The sequence below is a fragment of the Anopheles merus genome, chromosome 2R, assembly GCF_017562075.2.
Source record: "Anopheles merus strain MAF chromosome 2R, AmerM5.1, whole genome shotgun sequence".
Lineage (NCBI taxonomy): Eukaryota > Metazoa > Arthropoda > Insecta > Diptera > Culicidae > Anopheles > Anopheles merus.
Genome location: NC_054082.1, coordinates 52,717,047 through 52,742,766, shown reverse-complemented (window position 1 = coordinate 52,742,766; position 25,720 = coordinate 52,717,047). Strand labels below are relative to the sequence as shown.

The 25,720-nt window shown below is 44.0% G+C and overlaps 1 protein-coding gene across 1 annotated transcript in view; it reads left to right on the top strand.

Annotated features, from left to right (window-relative positions):
• The window catches only part of LOC121600304 (SKI family transcriptional corepressor 1), a 45,617-nt gene that overhangs the window by 13,299 nt on the left and 6,598 nt on the right, over positions 1-25,720 (top strand). The window contains exons 3-5 of the mRNA XM_041928771.1: positions 20,705-22,314; positions 23,477-23,522; positions 25,485-25,593. Of these exons, the coding sequence (XP_041784705.1) occupies positions 20,705-22,314; positions 23,477-23,522; positions 25,485-25,593 (1,765 nt within the window). The remainder of the gene's footprint in view (positions 1-20,704; positions 22,315-23,476; positions 23,523-25,484; positions 25,594-25,720) is intronic.

Below are 25,720 nucleotides of genomic sequence, written 5' to 3'. Positions count from 1 at the left end.
ATCAACAATACAAGCAACTTACCATAACGCAAATAAGCGATGCCATATGATACACTTTACGCCCATTAAGGTTATCATCATTCACTTTTGCAGTCGAAAAGAAAACCGTGTCTTCTGAAAGTGTGCTTTAAAAAAAACCGTACACCAACAAGTGGGAAGTGAGCGGTCAGCTGACCAAACCGTCCAGTTAAACAGCCTATTGTGTTGTTGCGGATTAACGGGATGCATCGTCTTCCCGTACAGACACACACACACACCCGACGGCATTACTCTCCCACTCCCACGGAGCATCGTGTCCGATTTGCGCATCCAATGATGTTTGCTGTTCCTGGTTGAGATCACGGTGGCCTGGTTCGGTTGGCACTACTGGGAAAACGGGTGGCCAACCCTACACAACTCGAACCCGTTCAAACGTGAAGCGACAACATCGTGGACGAAGCCGGTCAGTGTGTGCATTCATTTCTTCGCTGGTGGTTGGTAGCGGTTGTGGCACATAAAATGCGAACACCTTCAGAGAAGAGGAATCGGAGCGTAATTGACCCAGTTCCAGGTCCGCGCTGCCGCATTCAATTACCATATACCCGCTACCGTGCCTGCCAGCAATGCCAGGCGAACGATTTAGAGCCTCCAAACGCCTTGACATAATGTTTTTTTTTTTCATCATTCACGTTAAAGATCCCCATTAGTTGGTTGCCGTTAACGTGGTTCCGGCTGACCTCTTAAGTGTGTAGATTGGAGATGGTTAAACATGATGCATATTTTTTAGATTGATGTTACACATAAATTGAGAGTACGCATTGCAAAGGTTTTTGCAGATAAAAGCAGACTTATACTTCTTCCATTTGGCATAAAGTCCTAGGCGGACATGTCGTCCTGTACAGGCTTTCAAGGCTTTGAGACTAAGGGCTGAATTATTACTGAAAAATGAAAAACAAATACAAACTGAAAAGCCACGCTGTACAACTAAGGAAGTATTTTGATCTATTGATTGTTTCAAAAGTTAGCGGTTTGGTAGGAAACCATGGTTGAACACGAGATATAACTGTGTAACATAAAGTTTCTCTCGCCTTGTGATGACAATTACAAATAGCCTATTTCTAAGAAATGAAACGATTTTACTGTCCAGTCAGATCGATAAACAATAACATAAGTTTCGCTAGGATTTGGCACCGATTCGAAACACGCACACGTTTACCATTTTCCATATCTATTCGTCCTTTTCCGTAGTGCAATGAAAGCAAAAATTGGCGCACCCTTTGCCGCCGACAACAAAGCGCAAAATTGTAGATCGATACCAAGTCCTCCATGCATTCCGAAAGAGCAGACCGCATTCCAAACCTGCCCAAAACAACAATCCATTAATTTATTATTTCACCAAAACCATTGTGTGTGCACCCATCTAGAGTGGCGTTCGAATCTTCTAGCCGTGTGCCATGGTGGCAAGGTGTCGAAAAGGACAAGGGAGTAGCAATGGTGGACTGCCCAATTTTCGCCATGCCATATCTATGATTTATTCTACAACTCCAAACGAAATGGCCTTTGTGAACGGGAAGCTTTCAAAACAGTTAAAAGCATTCTGGTTACGGTGATGGGATATGACGGTAGAAGGTTCGGGACCGCTGAAGAATGAGACGGTACTGTGCCGGGGGTACCGGGGTCCTTATTGGACGTCGTTGCTCCAATGCTCGAAACATGGAATCCATTCTCGCCGTTCCGGGGCTGTGGAAAAGTGTTACGGCTTTTGGAACGCACAATTTTCATCAACCAATTTCTCTGTAGGGCAATGTACTGCGAGGACGCCGAATGAGAATGTATGGTGCTGATGTTGTTTGAATTACCGTTCAAATGTGGTCGTATAATGTTCCACATACGTCATCTAATAGGGTGGATGGAGCGATACGTTGAAGGGGAGACAAAGAAAATGTTGACTTTTCATTCGCTCCTTTACAATCAGACACATTTTCCCGCATCCTCAGGAAAAAGCATCCATTAAAATAAAACCTCCCTGGTGGTTTGCGATGTCACGATAATGTAAAAAGTATTTTAGATGATTTCAAAAGGTTCGATTTTGTACGAGACCTTAACTAACGATTTAGATCAATGTATCATCATGTTCGTTTTTAGCGTCTCTTGATCACATTCCGCATTCCGAATTAGCTTTGGTCCGCGTAACTTTTTCTCACACTAAACTTTGATTCGCTCTATTATGGGTGCAGCAGCTTCTCACTGAGTTTTCTGTAGCCTTCAGATGCGTGACCTACAAATTGAAACGCACAACTTTCGATCATTCGTCCACGACTCGTCAGCTAACTGTGGCTCACAAACAACGCACCCTGTCAGCTGATACAAGGCAACCAGTTAATCTGCTCACACACAATAAAATATGTATCGTACTCTCCCATTCATTGGTGTAAGTTTTGCACACCATGATAGGTGGATCTTGTTTCGATGTGTTTTTTTTTGTCCAACGCACCCACCGAATGACATTGAGCCACGATTCCGACTGGATTTGAGTCGTCTTTGCTTTTACATTACCTTCAAAAGCTTTCAAAACATCGCAAAGAGGATGAGAACAGCACTTGACGCGCCGTGAATGTTTTGCGGTTATTTTCCATCAATCTATCAGTGCATTCCTTCGGTTGGTCGTCGCGGTTGGTGGGTTCTAGACTTCTAGCGCATTCGCATTCGTGGGGATTGTCAAGTGCAAAATGGAAACGTAAACAAACTCGAGATTGCTGGAGCAACTGAGTATATTACCTTACAGCAGTATTGGATTGATGTAATAGGAACAATTGAGCTTAAATTTAAAAAAAATATGAGCCGGTCGGTCTGGCAACTCATACGACTTAACAACATGATACGACGTCATGGGTTCAAGCCCCGAATAGACCGTGCCCCCATACGTAGGACTGACTATCCTGCTATGGTAACAATAAGTCACTGAAAGCCAAGCTCACTTCACTAGTGGGTACAAGGCAGGCCTTGACCGACAACGGTTGTTGTGTCTGACTTATTGGATGTAAGTTGAAGCATGTCAAAATTTTCCACACAAAAAAAAACAAAAAAACAGCCCGTTTGATACGTTTTCATTGAAATGTTATGAGGTTGGTGTTTCGCTACAAGTACATATACCTCTTCTTATTGCCAAATCCTTCATTGACGACATCACAACAACCAGAATGTTCTAGAATGTGTTTTATAGTACCAGTTTAAAAAAAAGTATCTAAAATTCATTTTGCTGCTTACTGCTTGCGAAGAAGTATCGAATTAGCTGGATGATTCTGCCAATTATCAATGCGCAGATCATGCGAATTGATAAGAATGTGATTGAACGTTCCAGTACATGTGTCTTTATTGGTTCTCTGCATACATTATGCGAACCAAAAAAAGAAACAGATTTCATGACACACAAGATTATTCACCTCGTTATCTGTGAAACGGTTGCGTGGTAACGGAACCCAAACAACCTCAGTCGTCAAGTGCGACAGTCCGGGAGTAAACAATACTTGAGACACTTCATTTGACAACAGGAAATGGCGGTTTGGTAATGTGCGGGCAGAAGAAAAAAAACACACTCACACACACACTCAAACAGACACAGCTAAAATTGCGTCTCCCAGAGCAGACACGGACAGAGAGGCAACTAACTAGCAGCAGTAGCATTAGTAAGGTGTGTGTGTGGTAATTAACATATAATAAGATCGCACAGCCAAGACGATTACGACGCCTCCGCTGCCATGCCGGTTTTACTTCAGGGCAAAATCACTCCCAATTGCTGGCACCCCTTTCCGCCAGACCCAGTGTAGGAAACACTGGCACAAACAACAAAGAGGTCATTGTTTTGCGTGGAGTTGCGCAGTCCTTCTTCCACCGGTGCACCCTTGTATTCGCCCCATTGCTGCTGGTGTTTTTCTTTGCAGCGTGAATTGCAGCAGCTGACGGTGGCGGTTTTGTTTGCCACTCGCGCATGGTGTCTGCCGCCCGCGAGGGGCCATTTTCATCTTTTCCGGTGTGCTTTTTTGTTTCTACCCCTTCCCCTGCCCTCTGATGTTGGGGATTTCGCTTTCGCCATCGTTTCGGTAACGCCAACGCAGGCAGGCGCGGCGGGTTGCTGTATATTGCTGCCTCAGCGGATTTTTCCACCCCGGGGCTATGATTGCTCAACAGCGAGGGAAGCCTCGTCGCGTTTACCTTTTGCCGGGCAAGCTGAGTGTTTGCGACTGAGCCAACCAGCCAGCCAGCCAGCCAGCCGATTTCTCGCAAATGATGGAGACTGGGAGGCAAGTGGTCCATGTTGTAGTATCTTCGGAATGGGATCGGCAGGCAGCTAATGATAATAATCTTCATAATGAATGCGACAAAACCTTCGCTTCGTTAAAGGCGTCATGGGCCGTGAATAAATGTTTAACGAAGGAAAATCACTGACAAGCTAAAGGAAAAAGCTCGCTGGGTGGGATGAAGGGGGCAATTCCATGTTCCATTTGGCGGGCTTTGTTTTCGTTCTGGTTTAAACATTTTGCCCCACGAGCAACCTGTCCGTCGCAACATATAGGGCCCCGCAGTGAAGCAAGCTCAGAATAAAGGGGAGCGGAACCGTTTCCCATGGCTTACAGGCATTCCGAACTGTTTTTGTGATTGTGTGTGTATGCGGAGGCAGGTTTTGTTTTTATACATTTTCCTAGTTTTTCCAAGACCCTGCTACTCCCAATGGTCTCGACGGAGAGGAGGACCCAGTTCACTTCCTTATGTCTGTCAACACAGCAACGTATGGTGGAGGTATGGGAACAAGTTTTGCACCTCTTCTTCCTCCCAGCTGTACGCGCATTAGCGCATGATCGCGAAGGGCAGGTTTCTGCTTCTGCTCGTTTTATTCCTTTCAGGGTGGCGGCGACACTTGCGCTGTACGTTGCGAAAACTATCACGGACGGCACGTCGAGTGGTGCCATCTCGCGCGCGATTCCCATGGACGGTGCAAAATTGCGGGCACTAGGCCCTCTTTCGCTCCACGTACCCCTTTACATTTCCCACTGACCTGCTCCGGTTGGGAATAGATGTTGTTTGCGCTAGCGCGCTCCGTTAGCTGATACAGTTTCGATAAGAGCCGATGGACCTTTGGCAGTCGCGGCTTGGTGGTGGGGGTCTGATTGCTGATTGCCCTTGCGCTTAAAACCGGATTAACATGGTTGTTTGGGATCGTACATTCGCTTATCAGCTTACCGTTTAATCGACTCTGATCGAAGGATCTTTGACTTTGGTATGAAAAATGTTGATTGAAACTAGATCCCAATTTCCGCTAATTTAGAGGGACACAAGTTTGCAATGGGTCTTGCGATCACGGAACTTAATCGCCCAAGTTAAGTGCCCGATAATCGCATTGGATGTTTGAACTTATTTCACCTGGATTAGGGCTATTAATATTTCATAAAAATAGTTCACCTCTGTTGCACTACTTTGTAAACCCTTCCGCTGTCTTTGTATGAAACCGATTAGATTAACTTAGTATGCGTGCGTTGTAAAAGGTTCATCTACTAACTTTCTTTTTCATTTTTGTGTTCGTCCCTTCCCAGGTAAGCAACCCCTCTGGAAGCGAAATTGGCAACCACCGTGACGTTAGCTGAGAGAGAAATGTTCCAGAGCACCCTGGAACCACACCGGCAAAAGGAGCACATAATCCTAGCACAGCAGCTTCTATCACGTCAAACATGGGGAGTGGGTTAGACACACAGCTGGTATCCATCGTTTGTTTAGTCTTCCGCATCTTACCCGTGTGGGCTTTGGCTACCTTTACCTTCCCGGGGCACTTTGAAGCGCCCTTCCAGATATGCACAGTTTCCTCAAGCCCTCGCGCTGTGGTTACCGACTGTGTGCAAATTGAAACTTTTCTCCGTGTAGCTGATGTACGTGTGTGTGTATGTGTGTGTGGGTTCACTTTCACGACTGTTCACTAGACAACATGGGCGAGAAAAAGAGAGTTGCACCGTACAGTAGGCCACTAACACATAGTCGGCGCTTGTGCGTAGTTCGTGGTGGTGCTACGCTGGCAGAAAGAAGTACGGTTGACAGTGACAGGACAGTCGATCTAATGACAGACATCGATGAAGGCGGAAAACTTTCTCCTAACTGCTGCCCGGAGGCTGTTTGCACCGGAGCGAGTTTTCCATTTCCTCCGACCCACTGTTTTGAGATCGGGTAATGCCTACGTCCCGCACAGCGCTAGTTTTGCGATGTGTTAGCACCAATTTTACTACGCAAAATCAGAGAACATGTGGAGAGCATTTAGTGGGGCACGTATGGCACAATTACACCGTACGTGAACCGTTGGGGGCAACTTGGTCCGTGCGTGAAAGGCTTTCCTGGACATTTGGAAGTGTAAAGTTAACTTATCTAGTTTAACAAATCTAATAACAAAGGACAGCTAGGCGTCAGTGCTAGATTAAGCATGAATGTAGTTGTAGTGTATTTTGTTTGCAATCATTGCCAATACTTCAAGTTTGCCGTTTATTTTTCCGTTATCAAGAACGGGGTTGCTATACGCTGATACTGTCCAATCATTTGTAACATGCATGTGAAACTAAAATTATTAATCGGCACTTTGGCGCAGAAATTGGTTCAATTTGTGCCACATTTGTGCTTTTTTATCCCCACTCTGCCCGGAGTCGTACGAAGTTACCACACTATGGCGCGCGCCATTACGTTGATTGAATCGCGAACGAGGGAGAGAGTTCGCTCGCTGTCTCCAACCATCGCGTCTGCACACGGCCGTGGATCTATTGGGTATGACTTTTTCGAAAAACCTGTTCCTTCCTGAGCAGCAGACCAGCCTCCTACTCCTCATGCTCCTCTCGCAATCTGTTGCGCAGAAAACGCACCGCCGCTCGATGACGAAACGGCGGTGGCTGCGGTCGGAAACGCGATTCGCTGCCGTTGCTGGCGCGAGACTAACGAAATAAGCGTTAATTATTGACGGGCTCACGCTGTATACAAGGGCGTTTGGTGGGAGAACCCGTAAGTAGCGGACATTTTCTGCCGCTATCGGTCGTCGATGCTTTGATGGTCGAACGCCAGTTGGCTGACTCTGGCGTGCTGTTTTGAAACACGTCGGCTCTCTTGTGCATCGCCGTGACCCATTCGTGGGATACGCCACCGAAAAGCTGGTCATGGCGACGGATCATCATTGCTCGGCGGCGGACCATCGCAACACGGTATGTTCCGAATCGTGTGCTGGTTGATGCGGGGTCGATCGTTGTTGCCATATCGGGAGGGCACTATTTGCACCGAGTAATGCAACTGCTGGAAATAGGAAAAAGGTTCATGGTTGCTTAACTACGATGAAAACGATAGTAACGGCATCTAGCAGCAGCAGCAGCAGCAGCAGCGAGACATGTTGCCATATAGAGTTGGTAATTTCCCGTAAAATCCATGTGTATTGCTAGCTGCAGGTCTTACATTTCTAATCCTTAACAACCAAATTGTTTCTTCGGTTTTTTTATTCTTAGACTCAAGCAACTCGATGTTTTTTTTTTCTAGTGCTGGTTCTCAGCGTTCTACGCGGTGCCTACGGTGCTTCATTCATTTCCACCGACTACTGTGCAGGAAAAGGTTGAAGAAACATTCAACCATGTTACTTTTATTGGCCTCCCAGCCATCGATATCTGTGTCATAAATTATCCGATATGGAAGTGCGTTCTTTCAACGGTGAACCATTTGTACTCGCTTGCTTCCCATCTTTGGAGCATTATTGTTGGCAATTGTGTGTACGTGCATCTAATGGTATGGTAGATTTTATTACTGCACTCCTAATCGCGAACGTTTATGATGATTGTAGCACGAAGTGCGTGACTGACACCGAATCGTTCGAGCATTTGCAACTATCGGTTGCAGTTTTTCATTCGTAGCTGATCTAATTTGTACGAACAAAGTCAAAATTTATGCTCAATCATCTCTGGTACACGAGAGCCAATTCACCCATTAGTACAATTAGTATTTTTGTCTGTGTTGGAATTACATTACTTTTTTATTGCCATTGTGCGAAAGTTGTCTGATGTTATTTACCTGGAGATGTGTGTTCTACAAACTTCCCGTCTCTTTATTCTTTACTCAACTTTACTTTACTGTGAGTTGATAACGATTAAACACATCAACAGCAGCTTGTGGTGTAAATTTGCCGGTTCAATGTACACCAATGCTTACCCTTCTGTTTTCACACTTTTCCGTCTGAGTCACTGTCCTTCTTGCCGGGGCATACAGACTTAGGCTGAACAATCATTAGCTTGATGCAAGATTCATCATGATCGTTGCCCCCCGGGTGAGGTACCGGTTGAACAAAGAAAAGTAAGTCACGATGATGCGCTTGTTCTGAGACAACCTTAGATTATTGTCGTCCTCCGACCGGATGGTGGAGTACGGTGGGTGATGAATTCACGAACCGTGTGATCAGCGTTAACCCGTCGCCACGCTTTCTTTCAGACTCAGCGGGAGGTGTTGTCCGTGAAGCAAACAAAAAAAAAAACAAAAATAAAACACACACATACTACCCTTTTCTTCGACGAGAGCATTGACTAGCGCGTGGTGATGGCATTTGTACTTGGATGAAGAAAATACACTTGTGCGTTTCTTGTTTCCTTGTCATTGGTGTGGTGGCTGGTCGTACTGGATGGAGCGCGGTCGTACTCAATCCGTTGTGTTAACTAATACTGTACATTTAGAAACACCATGCTCTCGCACCCTGTAAGGCCTGTGACGTAGCCCTTCGCTTCGTCTGGAGAGAAAGATACGGAACGTTGGCGCAGAGAACCGCACGAAATGACGTTTCTGGCTCGCGTGCGTGACGCTTATGCCACTCTTGATTGTTATCAATTTGTGTGTAAATTGCATTCGGTCTGTTTCGCGGTGGGATGTGGCTCGCTCGGTGGCAACTCTCCTTTCTTTCTCCGCTTGTGTGCGTATTGTCGTTTGGCTGGTCCTACTTATTGTTGTCGTTGGTGCCGTTGTTCCCGCTGACTACATTCATGACGTTGGCTTTTTTCTTTTCCATTTCTATCTTCTACAGAGGTTATTTACCTTTGATGTACACACTGGTGTGCAGCAGTGTATGTGTGTGTGTGTGTGTGTGTATATATACATTAAAGCGGTCCTCGTCGCGTGTCCACTATCCATTGAGACCCTATGGCACCGGACTTGATGGCTTTTGGCGTTCATATTGTGGCTTAGATATTAGAAGTTCCTCACGTGGTATATCGTGTTCAAATGGTTTCACCTCTATCAGTGCGTTTTCAGGCTTTACGAATCATCATCGACGGTCTGGCAGGGCCAATAGAGATCTACAAACATCACCAGGTGCAAATGTGGTAGCGCACGTTTTAAGGATTCAATTCGCGTTCGACGCCAAACTACACTGGCGTGGACCGGAATTACACTTTGCACTGTGCTTCTGTAGCGAATATGCGGTTGGGTTACAAAGCGTTCATTTTGCAGTGTATCAAACTTTCATGAAGCGATGAAACTGTTCGCTAGTTTTGGCATCAAATCCTGCAATACAAATCACGGTTCGTATGTTTTACGTTACTGGAATTCAAATGAACCGGATATCAAATCTTTTTTAACTGTTCTTGCTAGTACTGATCGATCATTAGGTTATGCTTGTTATTGAAGAACGTTCTTAACTTTTATTTTCACCTATGCAATCATTTCGTATTATTTGGTGCAATGATCAACGGGTCGCTTTTCATTATTTCATTTATTTCAGTAAAAATAACTTCATACGTTTCCTGCAAAAAGGAATATGTAAAAATTGCTCTAAATTGCTAACTTACTATAAAAAAAATTCAAAATAATTATCAAAAGAAGCGTCACCGACAATAGATTCAATCTTGATAGTCGGAAACTGTTTCGTGAAATATGCATCCATCATGATCCCGTTGGAAATAGAGTGAAGTGTTAGAGATTATGAGTGAGATTTATAAAAATTGCTTCGACAGTGTCGTGTGTGCATATGAAGGTGTGTGTGTGTGTTTGTGTTGCACAATGCAGATCGCCCGTGCAGCTGCGCCAACCATCAGCGCGTCACCATTTGCATAACGAAATGGCATTCGCGCAGCACCCACCCGATACACACTACGGCTGGCGTTTGGCTGGCCTTGCGCAACTAAAGTTCACAAGTGAGGATAATCGGTAGCAGCAACTCCTCTAAACTAAACTAGTAGTAGTAGTAGCAGCAGCAGCAGCAGCTAACGCTGGTAGTGTGGTAACAGCCATATATCGCTGCTGAAAGGGTTGTGCACCGCGTAATGAGGCGAAATGCCTGAAGGTCATATGGCACGGCTCTGGTGTCACTCAGAGCGGAGTGTGTCCCACCATCGTCCTTTGACCTTGAAATTGTGTCACCCTTGGGAGGGGTGCTGATCGATAGCTTTCGAATGGGTGCTGTTGTCATTTGGTGGAAAGTTGTGGCCTTTTTCTACCCACTTTCTACTATGGCAAATGTTTGACATTGATGCAAAATCGAATGTCGGCGCGGTAACGATGCTGCATTTCGTATTCACATCATACGCCAAAATAACCATTGTCGTCAGTGGCGTCAGACGTTGTTGTTGGTTGAAGTGGATGATTATCGGAGGTTTTATGCTGTTAACAGTATCACACTGGGAACATTCGGCAAACACTTTTTTTAACTGCTGGTTCCTACATTTCTGTAATTGAAGAATATTATAGTTCCATTGAGCCACATATTGCAAACATATGTGTGTAATTGTTACACATACGACTAGCCAAAAAACTGATTTTCTTGGCACGTTTCTTGGGAATTCCTTTTGCTCCGATCCGACTGCACCTGTCGTTAACGGTGACGCATGCGGCACGGCACAATCAATCTACCGCTGCTTCCGATCGCATAAAAGCCTCCGCACCTGTCCTGAACTATATAAGCGTGTGACAGGAATCCAATTGCAGTCTTTTATCGCTCCATTGAACCATGCTTCATTATTTGTCCTTCTGTTTGAAAGGGAGCGCTTTATCAGCGATAACGTGACAATTGCATAAACATATTTCTCGATGCTATGAGTTTCCTTAACCCAGATGTCAATCCCTACGGAAGCTAATGTCCGAAAGGGTGCAACGTGACTGAATTCACTGCCCGATACTGCTGTCGTATGCATGTGTCCGTGCGTGTGTGTATCTCGCATCACTCTTTTTCTCATACCTTTTGCACCGGTTCGGGTTAACGATGATCTTTTTCGCTTTGTTTCACCGTGGTTCACACTGCTGCACGTGCGATATAAAGCATGCTTTATGTGCTTCTGCTCATACACTTTCTCCCGAACCAGTGATGATGACAGACGATGAATCTGGTTACGCCATGCCTGCCGATTACACATTCCCCTGCGTTAGCCCGTATCTGTGACACTTATGCAAATTCTTCGGCAGGCGATTTTAACATTTTCCATGCCGCCACTTCACACAACCACTGCCAGTATCGTTGGCGTGTTTGAGTCTGGCATGTCGAAGGACCGACTTATTGAATATCGCAGAGGAGATGGAAGAGCATATGCGAAGAAGCGGCAATCAATTTTAAAAAATCTCTTTCTTTCGAGGATTTGTCGGACATAAGCTGAGTTTGGTTGTGCCGTATTTATTCTTGTGCTTTCTGGGCAGACAAGGCAACTACCTATAATTTTCGGTACAAATAGAAGTTCCTTTGGTAGGTCTCTAACGTCAGTATGGTTTCAATTCAGTATTTAGTTGATGTAAAGTATTTGTTGTTTAAAGTTTAATGGAATAGGATTCGCTACAATGATCTCAAATTTATTAATCGTACTTCGACGATGAAAATAATTTCAGTGTTGTCACAATCTTTCATCCGCACAATTAAAACCAGTTTTCTTATAAAGGGTAAAGGGTAAAAAGGGGAAGGATTACAACTAAACAGAAACGAAAGATTTCACGGTAATATTTGAACAGTAACATAACAATGCCTGAAAGGAAAGCATTATTTCGTTGGTGTGACCGTAAGGTGTATAAAAACAGAAGAAAAACGAAAAAACTCATTTTGACGGTAGTGTCAGAGTGAATGGAACGATGGATTATTAGTGTAAATGTCATACCCTGTTTATACTTAAAGAGCATTTTGATCTCCCTGTTAATGTGTATGCATCGTGCTGATGCATCAGTTGTCGCAGACTAATGGACCCTCTCATGTTGATGTCGTTGTTTTTGACAGCTACATGCGCACGCAAATCGTTCCTCAAAGGCACAGCGAAAGTGGTGGCGATGAATTTAAATTAAATTTTCATACATGCTTTACACGTATGGATTTGGTTCGTGTTTTTGTTAGCTTTCACGCAAAATACTCTATATTTTACACTCTATTAACAAATGCGCCTGCTCCAGAGGGGAGAAGGGCACGTATTGGGCTAAGAGCTAAGCTTAACTGAATAAATGGGACAGAAAATTACCTTCTGCTACTTTTTAGCTCTACACCAACCCCCCCCCCCACCCCGTTAAATTTTCCCGTTTCACTCTTTCGCTCCATACATCGCAGATGCGGTTCTGTTCGAAAGCTGATAATGGCTATGCTGCGAACGCTCAATTTATGGTCTTTATGTGAGGGAGAGTGTGCACTAATTAAATTTCATAGTAATCTATCAAACCCAATAAATTATGTTCGTCTGATTCTCCATTTGGGATTTCTCTTGGGCATATCCATTGGAGGGTTAAACAAAGATGTACTGTTCCCTTTCATTGTATGACTGTATGAATTTTGTTACATAGGATAGGATAAAATAGCTAGTATGTCAAAAACTCTTTCTTATTAAAGCATTCTTACGTATGGAGTATTCAAATTTGGTTGAGATACCTGTCCAAGGCAAAGCAATTTTTAAATTCAATTAGGTAGTTTCATTTGAAGATTTTTCATAGAACTAAGAGTTGGTTGTTCGAATTAATTGCGAGCTTACTTATCATACTTGTTTTATATGATGTTTTATGACATTCTCTCTTCTCTGGCACAACAGCCGTTGGTCAAGGCCTGGCTGTACCGCTAGTGGACTTGGCTTTCAGTAACTTATTGATTTCTCATAGCAGGATAGTCAGTCCTTCAAATATGGGGGGTCAAGCGGTAAATTCGGGGCTTGAACTCATGACGGGCATAGTCTCATCTCATCACATAGTCAGTTCCAAATTTTCGAACCAAACTATTAAATTTATTACATAGAAAAATATATTGCTCCAAAATAGTTGCGTCCTTGAGTGTATTAAGTTCGATTATAATTACGTTTTAATAGAATGAGTCTTTTAAATTCCACCGTTGAATTTCGCTGGGCTATTCCCTCTTGACTGAGCATGGATGTATGTATCGAATAAGTAAGTCTTTACGTAAAATTTATACTCTTTCTATATTTGATAATCAATGATGTTATTGCTGTGGTTTTGGTTGATGGATTTCATTCCAGTGAAGGCTAGGATATTTTTCTAAAATAATCCTTTCGGGATTAAAAGGGAAAGCAACTGTGTTTCACTTAAGAAGTATCTTTCTACCCGGGTAAACGAACGCAAGAACGCAAGGCTGATGTTTCTCTTCTGCAAAAAATGGTCGATTGTGTTTCACTTCGGGGACTCTGGATATGTCCACAGGCATTTAGTAGGGAAAGTTAATGATCCCGGGGGTATTCCAAATTCAATATTCCTTTGTACCGCTGTTGCTGCTGCGCAAACGTTCATTTTTCTCCCCTAACTTTCTGCTGTGTGGGCTATTAACATAATTGTAATCGGTATTGTTTCGAGCATTTACGCTGCTAGAGCGGATAGTAGCAGAATACTGTCAAGAGAGGCAGATTAATCATAATTACTCTCCAAAAGTGATAACAATCCTGCTGCATTGTTTGTTGCAAAGCAGTTACGGCTTGTTAATTCTTTATTCTTAAAACTTGACTCGAAAAATTGATAATGAAATTGTTGTGGAAAATGAAAAAAAAATCCTCTATGAAATGAGATGTTGAACGAAAAATGAACCAGCACATACGTTGGTTAATTATTTATTCATTAAGGGGTCTAAATTTAGCTCACAAATCGTCACGCGGTCAAACACAGCAACGAGGTGTTGGTATGGATGTACTCACGATGCTTATCCATATATTGTGTCCCCACTTTAGTACCGTAGGGGCACCGAAATGCAATTGCAAATCTGTGTCACAAGGCAGTCCTACAGTGATCCAGTTGCTGTCGTTGAATCCTGGACGTTCTTTTATAGTTAAAAGGAAACAGTCGCCTACAGATACAGAAACATAGATACATAGGCTATAACATTGGATAAGGATTTCTATTCAAAGTTACCATCAGACGACCAGGTGGTCGTTGATATTACACATCTTCTTTTTGAAATCTTCTCTTCATTAGACGGGACTCTACGTTACCTGTTTACATGTGCTACCTTTTTATGTTCTCTCTCTCTCTCTCTCTCTCTCTCTCTTTCTCTCCCTCTTTCTCTTTTCCTCTTTCTCTCTTTCTCTCTCTCTTTCTCTCTTCTTCTTTCTCTCTCTCTCTTTCTCTCTTCTTCTTTCTCTCTCTCTCTCTTTCTCTCTCTCTTTCTCTCTCTCTCTCTCTCTTAAATTGGATTGTGCATAAAAATCTTCTTTATCTCTCTCTCTCTCTCTCTCTCTCTCTCTCTCTCTCTCTTTCTCTCTCTTAAATTGGATTGTGCATAAAAATCTTCTTTATCTGTCTCTTTCTCTCTCTCTCTCTCTCTCTCTCTCTCTCTCTCTCTCTCTCTTAAATTGGATTGTGCATAAATGCAAGAGAAAGTTTTACAAAAAGATGGCTAAATTCGAACATAATGATATAGAATAAGCACTACCAGCATAAAAGTTGTGATTGTATGTGGAAAACTTGCTATGTGGTAGATAGTTCGCACTCACAGATTGTTTTCCAATAGTGTATGCAGTTTTTTATAGCTCTCAAATGCACACGCGTCACGATGGCTGGCACTGAAAGGTATCGTTGCTCTAACTTTGCGTGGGTAGTTTCATGTGTCTGTATGTGTAAGTTAAGAGTTCCATCTCAAGGAAAACGCAGCTGAGCAGTAGACTCGGTGTATGATGACGTTGATGGTACCAACGGCCTATCAACGGGGTTGATGGCAAACGGTTACTCAAATATCAAAGTGCACCCAAGTAAAGATGGTTGGATGATAATGATAACCAGCGGAAAGCAGGGAAAATGTTGACACCAGCTGATGCGGATTTTGCTGCTTCTTTCTTTAACTCCTGACGATACTGGTAGCAAGAGCAGCATCGATAGTGGTAACGTTGGTAGTTGTGGTAGTAGTAGTAGTAATAGTTATTGCAACCAGCGCATGCATTAAAAAATAGCTGCTGTTTTTGTAGGTCAACCGATACACTGACACGATCCGAGTTTAGTAGACCTACGTCATCTCGCAGTCGGCTTGCAATGCGAATAGGCGAACCGTTCTGCTGCAACCCTGCTGAGTTGAGTGTATGATTCCACATTTTTTGCTTGCTCCAGTAACGAATTCTCTGTAGCTCTCTAGTTGGTACAACGACAAACGACGGTATGCCGAGAGTGTTTGTGTGGGAAACCGCTTATCCGTACGTGTACATTTGACAAGTTTCCCATTGAGGCGACAAGTGGAATTTTCATTCGTGGTGTGTATGTGCATGAATCACATGCTGTCACACGGGTGCATTTTTTCGGTTCATGCAGCGTGACATTGCGTGGCCCAAAGAGCACACTTTTTCCATAGAACCGAGTACGATTTCGTATTATACGGCTAGTACTTGTGACATGGTTGCTTCCTTCTCGCAGCCTCTCGGTCTGTGCTGGCCATCGTTAATTATCATTACCGCACAGGGAGTGAACCTGGTCTGTTGGTGCAGCTCCCACCATCATGACTGTGCTGGAGTGCAGAGCGCTGCCAGTCATCAAAGCGTGTGCAAAATTATGATCCGATGTGTTCCGCGCTTATGGGCGAAGAACATTAGACACATTTGGAACCGTTTGGGAGAAGGACGAATGAGCGTCTAGTAGTAGTAGACATTTGTCAGGTCATTGTCATTTTTCATCCAATATTGCTGCTGCAAAAGGACTGCTTTACGTGTGTGCCAAGCAACAGCGGACTAATACGTGTTTTTCCACTACACGTGCCCGCACGGACATGCAATCCGTATAGAGAAAAAAAAGAGTACCGCCACAAAGCCAGTGTCGAGTGCGGCAGGCGTACAACTGTTGTTCGCTCATTGTTCTACTGCACTGACGTAGTGCAGTCACCGATCAATCAGTCGCGAGGGGCACTACTCTAGAAGCTGCATTAACCCTGTTCGGAATTGGAATGATAGGAAGATAAGACTACACTTTTAGGCTGCAAATCTGCAAATCATATCACTCACCATACCATGCCACTAACTTCTACTACGTGTTGAAGATTTTTCAACACTTGTTTTGCGTCATTTTAAACCCCTTATTCCAAATGTTACTCGCACGACTTAACAACATGCCCGTTATGTGTTCAAGCCCCGAATATCGTGCTCCCATACGTAGGACTACCTATCCTGCTATGGTAATCAATAAGTCACTGAAAGTCAAGCCTACTAGTGGTTATAGGCAGGCGCGCCTGGACCGACAATGTTAAAAAAGTATAAGAAAAAGAAGATGTGTCATTATTTGCAACTCGTTATCCTCGGAATGTCAGGGGCGGATTTTAAGCCAAGTGGAGGCCATAAGCGGTCACACGAATGTAGGTCTGGTTGACGTATCGTACGTACGTACAGGTGGTTGTGTCAAAGATAGTCAACCAGAAAAGGATAGAGTAGCAATTTCACTTAGAAGTGGAGTGTGGGTTCCTTTTTCGGGGCCTCATGCCGCCGCTCAGTTTACGTAGTGCTTAATCCTCCCCTGCTGATAGTTATGATAAACTACTAATTTTATCATTTCAAATTAGTTTATTTGTAATTAGTTATTCTTACATGATAATCTTACTAATTACTGGCAATAAGCTATGTTAGTTCTTCTTCTGTTTGGAGCAATGGTCTACGCAAAAATGACGGCTTATATAGTTTTTCCAGACTTATTCAGTACCACGGGGTACAGTTAAATATGTGGTTTTAACCCATGACGGGCATGTTATTGAATCGTACGAGGTTACGACTGCTTCACGGAACCGTCCCGTGTTAGATAGTTAAAATAAAAATGTCGGTCATTTTTAATCCGACGATCAGTTACTGGTTATTAGTTGTTGTAACTGTATATTATTTATCAAAAAGTAAAGATACCTTTCTTTATTTTGTTTAAAAATTTCTATCTCCAGTGATGTTATGTCATTTGAAAATAGTTTGTTTGTGTTTTAAAACCTACACACTCATTGGTATAGTACAAAAAAATCATTGGCAAATGAAGGAAAGAGGCAGACTGCGATGAAACCATCTTTAACCGGAAACGACCATCCTTATTGTCTTCCAGTGACGGTCATCCACCGGTGGCAATGCGAAAACATCCGTCTCCGAAACGACAACCTGTGGTGCGTGTGTGCCGTATACACACAATGCACAAAACGGGAAATACCGAGAAAAATGTGCACGTGTCTTGAATTTCAGCTTTTTGCGACAGTGGGACCCATTTTTCGACACCCTTCACCACCTTGCTGCTATACATTGTACGTGATACTAATGGTTTTTTTTCTCGTTTTTCTTTCTTTCTCCTTTCCAGGTGAGTGTATATGTGACCAGGAAATGCGTCCCGTTATGGTAAATCGAGGTATCGTAAAAGTTCAACCAAGGTCACCAGCTCCAACAGTAGGATCCTTCCATTATGCACCACGTTTGTATATGCAATTGAATTTATGTATGTATGTATGTGTGTGTATGCGAGACGAAAGCTACCATAAAGCTTCTAACAGCTGTTGTGTGACCCTTGTACACCCGTTACATTGTTTGTGGTAACTTTTGCTAGCTTCAATGTGATTTCAACGTTATCGACAGTTAATCACGAATTCCGCTGTCATGTTGTAAAACTTAACATTTTTATTCTTTTTCCCGTACATAGTAATTCGGAACAGTTTGCATTCATTTTCACGTATGCTTATCAAAAACCAGTGATTAATTGTATGTGTGTGTGTTTATGATTTAATTTCATCAATGAAGGGCATGATTATCAGATGATCGTATCTACTTATGGAGAAGGAAAATTAACAGTATTACTATGTGCGTGAAGTAATCTGCAAATCAACTATTTTCAAAAGGAACTAACAACAGACAGCGCAGAAAAAAGACAATGCATATAGTGCAGACAAATAAAAGAGAACAACAAAACAGAAATGGGCAAATTTGTTACACGCAATGGATGTGATTTCACTTTTTTTTTAATCTGACGTTGGCATTTTCCGTTACAAATCTGTTGCGGACAAATCTCTGCGCAAATGCATCGAATGTGGCTACCCTCCGCTGGATCGGAATCAATCGGAACGTAACATATTGTATGTGATCGAAAAGAGACAACGAATGACGAAGAATGTTTAATTACAGTTATTTCGATACAGAGTGGTATAAAAATGGATTAGTGACCGACTAGACGGCCAACGAAAAGCCCGTGACCACAATCGATATAATCTGGTGAAACAAACTAACAGTGCCGACCACCAGCCACACACACCAGCCAACTCTTCAATGATTCGGAATCGGATGCGATAGCAATCTACCGACTTTCTGTCCACGGTTCTGTTCGCGCACCCAATCCGGGGCTTTCTGTGGTCGGTGCAGAAATCCTCTAAGCAACAACCAGCCCGGTGACATGAGATGAAGAAGCAGCACTAATCCGGTTCAATGGCCTGTCGATGGATTGTTCAATCGAGCATGGAGCAAAACACCCCCAATTCAGCGCCATCATCAGCGGAAGAAAGCAAACCACAACAGGCTCGATCGGATTCGTGTTTATTCACCACGAATACGCCAGAACCTACACTCTCCTACATGGCTAATAATCTTGCTAAATTGAACACCGTCTTAGCAGCAATAACTGTAACCAGATAGGTTTCCGGGACAACACTTGTAAATAGGGTTAATGGAGTGAACCTTGCGACGTGCAAAGAGCAGTAAAAGCAGCGCTTTTGTTCGTTGACTGCGTCAGAAATCGACCGACTGCATCTACTGACTTGGGGACTGTCATTTATTGTGCGATGGCCGGTCAGTCGGCTGATGTCGCTGATAATGCTCAATTGTGGTAGAATTGGCAGGAATTGGTGAATGGCAAACAACTGCAAAAGAAGGAGAAGGGTAACACACGATCCCAAGGAACCGGCTCGCTCTCCGGAGACAGTTGCGGGTGTGGCAACGCATGTGATGTGGTTTTAATTAAGGCTGAACCATAATGACCCGTACGACAGGGCACGCTTGGAGCTCTAGATACATGCTAAATATCCAGCCAAGATTGATCAATGGTCAAGTACATTCGATTAGCTTGCACAAATGCCAAACTGCTAAGACGCACCACCATCAGCTTTGTTTGCAACGTTTCGTGCCTCCTTGTTTATCTTCTGTGCTAGGAAATGGTCATCCTAAGAAGCATCACTTTGTCCATTGCTTTCCCACGGGATTAATTAAAACCGATTAGCCACGACCTCCCGAATGAGTACTTGACTTGGGGGACCTCAAGACAAGTGCAACCCAGGGAGAGTGAGAGGGAGAAAGAGAGAAACAGCAGGCGTTAGGCTGCTGTTGGTGTGATCAAGTTGCACCATGCCTTCTGGTTGCGTAAACGCCACTGAAAGCCTTCACAAGTGTGTGCGAGTCTCAAATCTCAAACCATTCCCCTCCTTTTCCCCTCTTCTAGCTCAAACTGTTCTATGGCCATGTGGTCAAACCTCCCCTCATTTTCCTTTCTTCGTATGTCCTTCGAACGTGGACGTGAGCAGAAGGAAGGTCGACAAAGGCTTTCGCGTTCTGCTCAACACAATGACCCAGACCACAAAACCCATCGCCGGTAGTACTCTCAATAAATAATTCGTTATTACTGTGTTTAGTGGTCTGTGCCGGTTTCCTGCCCATACAGTGCAAATCATGACTGTACGTCGAAGCTCCCCCTATTTTACAGCCTACCCGGGCGAAAAGAAGTATCTTCGGTTGAAAGAACCTGCGGCACCAACTGGTGGACCTGCTTGAATTACGCTCTCTGAGGTTTTTGCCTCCCACCCCTATGCCATACGTTCAGAGATATTTTCCGTTTGTTATTAGTTCATCGTTTGGAAGGTATCATGTTACACGCTGTTCTTTACGGTAACAAAGGCTTGTATCATACTGCACGGGACGTCGTTGGTTGACTGCTGTTGCTTTAGAGTGCGCGGAAAAGATTGCTAGCTGCATCGGCACTTGTAAGGTTCTCGAAGTAATTTCCGCTGGACCCGTTCTACCATCTGCTGGGCGGTGTGTTGTAACATTTGGTGCGCCTTCTTGGCTTTGTTGTAATAAAACTAATCGTGATTGTGAACATACAAAGAAACAGTAACGTTTAAACGATTGATGAAAAGATGATCATAATCGTAGATTTAAGACCATTTATATCAAGGTTGTATTTAGCGTCGAACAAATAGGTAGTTTCTGTTGGAATTTGGAAAAAATAAAAAAATGTTCTCTTTAATATTGTGTCTTTCCTTTTTTCTAACAATTTATCGAACTCTACTCACTCACTCATGCTCGCACTTTCATAACAGATCCGCACGGTATACATCTATGGACAACCGATCATCTCGCTGTTCGTGGAGAACCAGGAGCGGCTCTGCCTGGCGCAGATTTCCAGCACGCTGCTGAAAGACTTTAGCTACAACGAAATCCACAATCGCCGCGTTGCACTCGGTATCACCTGTATCCAATGTACGCCAGTGCAGCTGGAGATCCTTCGACGGGCCGGGGCAATGCCGGCCTCCTCCCGGCGCTGCGGCATGATCACACGCCGTGAGGCGGAGCGTTTGTGCAAGTCGTTTTTTGGCGAATGCTCGCAACCGGCACTACCTGAAGGGTTCGCCTTCAGTGTGTACCACGAGTGTGCCTGGGGTTGCACGGGATCGTTCTCGCCGGCGCGCTACAACTCGTCACGTGCCAAATGCATCAAGTGTACGTATTGCAGCCTGTTCTTCTCACCGAACAAGTTCATCTTCCATTCGCACCGGCTGAGCCCGCATGACAAGTACGTGCAGCCTGACGCAGCCAACTTCAACTCCTGGCGGCGCCATCTGAAGCTGCAGGGTAGTCCGCCAGAGAAGATCATTCACGCCTGGGAAGACGTGAAGGCCATGTTCAATGGAGGCACCCGCAAGCGGTACATCCTTTCGACCGCGCGAAAGTACGCCGGTGGCTCAACGCCGGCATCATCTGCCGCGCAATCTTCGGCCGTTTCTAGCAGCGGCAGTGGTTCGGGCGGTTCGATCGGAGGAGGAGGCTCCGTCACAGTAACATCCCGCCCGTCACCATCGTCGTCGCTGGAGAAACCGACGCCGCTAGTGGTGATGCCAACGCCGACGCACGCCGAACCACGTCAAATTCTGCCCGTACTCGGCAGTGGCATTGTCGTACCGAAAAAGGAATACTCGGACCTGCAGCCGATCGATGCGACCTACAATAGTGACAGCTGCAGCAACAGCACGAGTCCGTTTGCTCACATTCCGCATCTGCTCTCGAGTAACAGCTCGAGTGTGCCCGCACCGTCGGCTGGAGGTATGCGCGCCAATGCAACAGTACCACCGGTGACAGTAGCCCCAGGTGGTGGTGGTACTCCGGGAAGCATCGCGTCTCCCGTGGTGACCCCGGTAATGGTTGTTCCGGCCACCGTACCAACACCATCCAGCTGTAGCCCATCGGCAACGGTTGTGTCAACGGCGGCAGCGGCCGCGGCGGCTGCTGCTGCTGCAGCGGCAATGGTATCAAATCATGCAGCGGCCACCTCCACCGTGGTGACCAGTTCGGCAGCGGTTGCTGCAGCCAACTTCGGATTCAAACTGTCCTGTCTGCAACCGTTCGCTTTTAACGGCATCGGTCACTTTCCGGCAATGGTGCCGAGTACGGCCGGATACCTGGTGCCGCTGCTGCGTCCCACCAACCCGAAAAGCATTTCAGCAGCCGCTATGTCCGCATTTAAGCCCGTGGTAAGGGCGCGAAAAAGGTATGAAATTGGCACCTCAGCCCTGCTGAGGTGGAGTGGACCAGATCAGCAAGGATCTTTGTGGAAATGTTTGTTAAATCTGCTACTAGGCGGCTTAATTGTGCTATTGCACCACGATTGTTGTCACCCTGTCACACTTGTCACGAACGTTATTTCAACCGATCAGTAATTTACGCATCATCACGAACGTTATCCACCAATCGGTGCCGGATTCGATGTGCCGGTGGGAATTTTTTATCTAAACTTTAATACCTTAATGGAAATGAAACAAACAGGCTCTTACTAAAATCATAGCAAAATGAATGACTGTGTTTATGATTTTGTTAAAAGCATGTTTGCCCATCTTCCAAAAGCTTCTACCCGCCCCGATATCGTCACGATAGTTTCTCTCGATTGTTTCAAAGCTCGCAGAAGAATCATGCTTCCGCGATGCTGCACACTTCTACCGGGGGTTGGTTTGTGAAGCCCCCGGACAGTGGAGGTGGCAAGACATTGTTGTACAATCATGACATCTAGTTGTCTATCCACTAATTGTCGCTTCTGGAACTGGCCAGCCAAAAGAGTGCCCAGACCTTGTCCCTGCCTGGTGATGTTAGCGGAACTGTCGCAACCGTTTGCTAACCGCCTTGTTTCTGCTTCTCGGTGCTTTCGCGGAAATTCATTTCTTCGGTTTTGCTGAATTGGCCGGAGTTGAGCGTTTCTTGAAAGGAGAAGGTGGCTGGCGTTGTTGCTTTTCTTGCGAAGAGGTTAAGCGAAGATGACGTTGAATTGTCCTGCAATTGGAGCAGCACACGCAGGCTGAATCTTTAACCTGCGCTCTCACCGTAATCATGGATAGTCTCGAAAGGAATTAAACCGTAACTTCTGGTTGCGAACATTGTTGATTGGGATAAATCTTGATCACACAGATATTAGCAGAGAAGAACAGATGAGCTATCCAGACAGGTAAGTTTGAGTGAATTTGGTTATCCTCTGTGTGTTGGTTTGACAATAATACTTATGTTACCTAAAACAACAATCTAAGTATATTTAATTTGATTTTCTTTATCGATATCATAATTTGCGTTTATTTGGTTTTTTACTCTATTTATTATTTGTACAGTTATAGATAAAAGCAACATAAATATGAGATCTTAATAAACGGTTTATTTATATTTTTCAAGCGTTATTATATACATGAAAAGCTTACACCGCCATGTCGACAGTGTGTCAAATGTATGGAACCACAGCCACAATCGAAGGTCAATCCGTTTTGACGGTCAAGGACGCGGTGTATGGCGTCATCGCTCGCCTTGATTTGGGCCAATCTTTTTCTTTCCGTTCACAGTTGTGTCATGAGCTCTCCACTGTTGTTTGAAGAAAGCTTGTCTGAAGTATTACAATGTTCTCATTTGCCTTTCTTTGTCGTGGGATGTGTCATAGCAGTTCCTCGCGAATAGAAGAATGTCGAGAAAGGGAAGCATTTTCACTGCTTGACCTTAAGGTCATGGTTATGTGCCATAACGTGTCGATGATTCTTGAGAATATGTTTTTACGTTCTTCTTCTACTGTATGTGCGTTCCTTGCAAAAGCTTCACTATTGATTCAATCAACAAGAAAAAACCCTCTAAACTAGTGCCATTCGCGCATCCCCGGCCCGGTTTGCGATAGGATTTTTCAATATTGAGCGTACTTCTTGAGGGGTTTTAAATCGTTCAGCAACCAAGGGTACTTTAGCCAAGAGTTCTCTCCTGCCATGGAGAGGAAGATCGTTTGATTTTTACCAGTGAGCTCTTTATATGAGTTTAAAGAGCTTGTTGTTTCCACGTTTATGATGCATTGATTTTTTGTTGTTTTTTTTTTTATGCTAACATTGTAACATAGTAAAATATGTTTTTATTGTTTAGTATTACGGATCAAATTGAAAAAAAATTGATGTAACACAGTTTCTAGCATAAAGTTAACATTCAAAAAAATTCTCTTAACTACAAGCATTTAACTTTTGAGTACTATTTCTCAGTCTTTTTCGACGTATCTTACACAACTTCGTCTGCTAATCTAAAATAAGCTTTAAATTTCAAAAATCTCAAACTCGTCATAAACGATAAATGCGCACGGGTTTGTGCAATCTCTCACTGACCTCTGTTGATATTGCATAGTAGTATCATGTGTTGCTTTGAAGCTTCCGGAATGTTTAAACTATGAAACCGATGCATTGCGTCATGTGGTCCATCCCGGGGCAACCACCGATACAATTCATTGCGTGGGCCTCCCCGACGCTCACCGAAAGACCAAACCAACACGCAAAGCAAAGCCTGGCTTTTGCTGTCTCGTTGCGTAGCGCCAAGCTTCCAAGAGATGGAACATTCTTGCGAAAACTCCCACTGACAGCTATCGCTCCAAGATTCACCAATTTTCGCATCCGGAAGATTCTGCTCGAGCACGTGGCAGCTTCGATATTCCCGGGGTTGCGCGCGTGTTTGTAAGAAAATCTCCAAATACCACTCCCATTCCACGCGCGTTCCACAAGATTTGAATGCTCCCTCGAGCGTGGGACGGAGATGAGGATGGAGTAGATTGTGGAGCATCAAAGGGAGAAGGGATTGCAAACAAAATAAAACAATAACAACACACTGAAATATACTGCTCCGACCAAAAACAACAGATAATCGAAATCGACTGCCTCAACGACGGTGGTACCAGCTGCGGCAGTGTGTGCGTGTGTTATCCAGATTCGCCCGTTGTTTTTATGTGTGTTTATTTCAGTACTTATGCATCCTGACAAACCCAGCGTTCGGAATCATCGATGTGTGGTGGTCGCCAATGCTACCTACCAAGCACAGAAGGCATTTTATTACAGTTTATTTATGTATGATCAAATATTGTTTTTCGCGTTTCCCATGTGTTGATTGTTGTGTTGCATTTTGTCCCTGTTGCCTTTCGGTTTATGTCTTATTTTGGATTTTTATTTCTTCTTGCATTTCATTTTTGCGCGTTTCATATGCGCTGGGAAAGGTACCATTTTTAGCTTTACGTTATTTCATTAGTAATTGATAGTATTTTGTTGTTGATGTTGTCGTTGTGATATTGAGCAATCGCTATTGATTTATGTCCAAGCATTTTAAAACATTGTTGTTAAACAAACAACCTGTACGCTAGAAGTAAGCAAACAATAACCTGATGTTCTACGCCAGCATTGCATTGTGTAAGGATATATATTGCGCATTATATGGTGTGTTTGATATAAATATCATGCCCACGCTCTGGGCAATTCTTTGTTTGTCCTTTATCTAATCTACACATGTTTATGTTCTCTTTTCATTTTTCCTTTTTACCCATAACAATGCGCGTTGTAGATAAATCTGCGACTAATACTCGTCAGTGGCAAGACGAAAGAATTCCTCTTCAGTCAGACGGACTCAGCCGGCGACATAGCACTCACAGTATTCGAAAATTGGCCCGATGGTAAGTGTTGTATTTTTTTAGTAATAGTTTAACCTATCAATAGAATAATTTAAAAATGTTCGTTTCTATATACTGTAAGATCTATACAATTTATTTATAATTATTTGAGGCTTTCATGCGTAGCCCT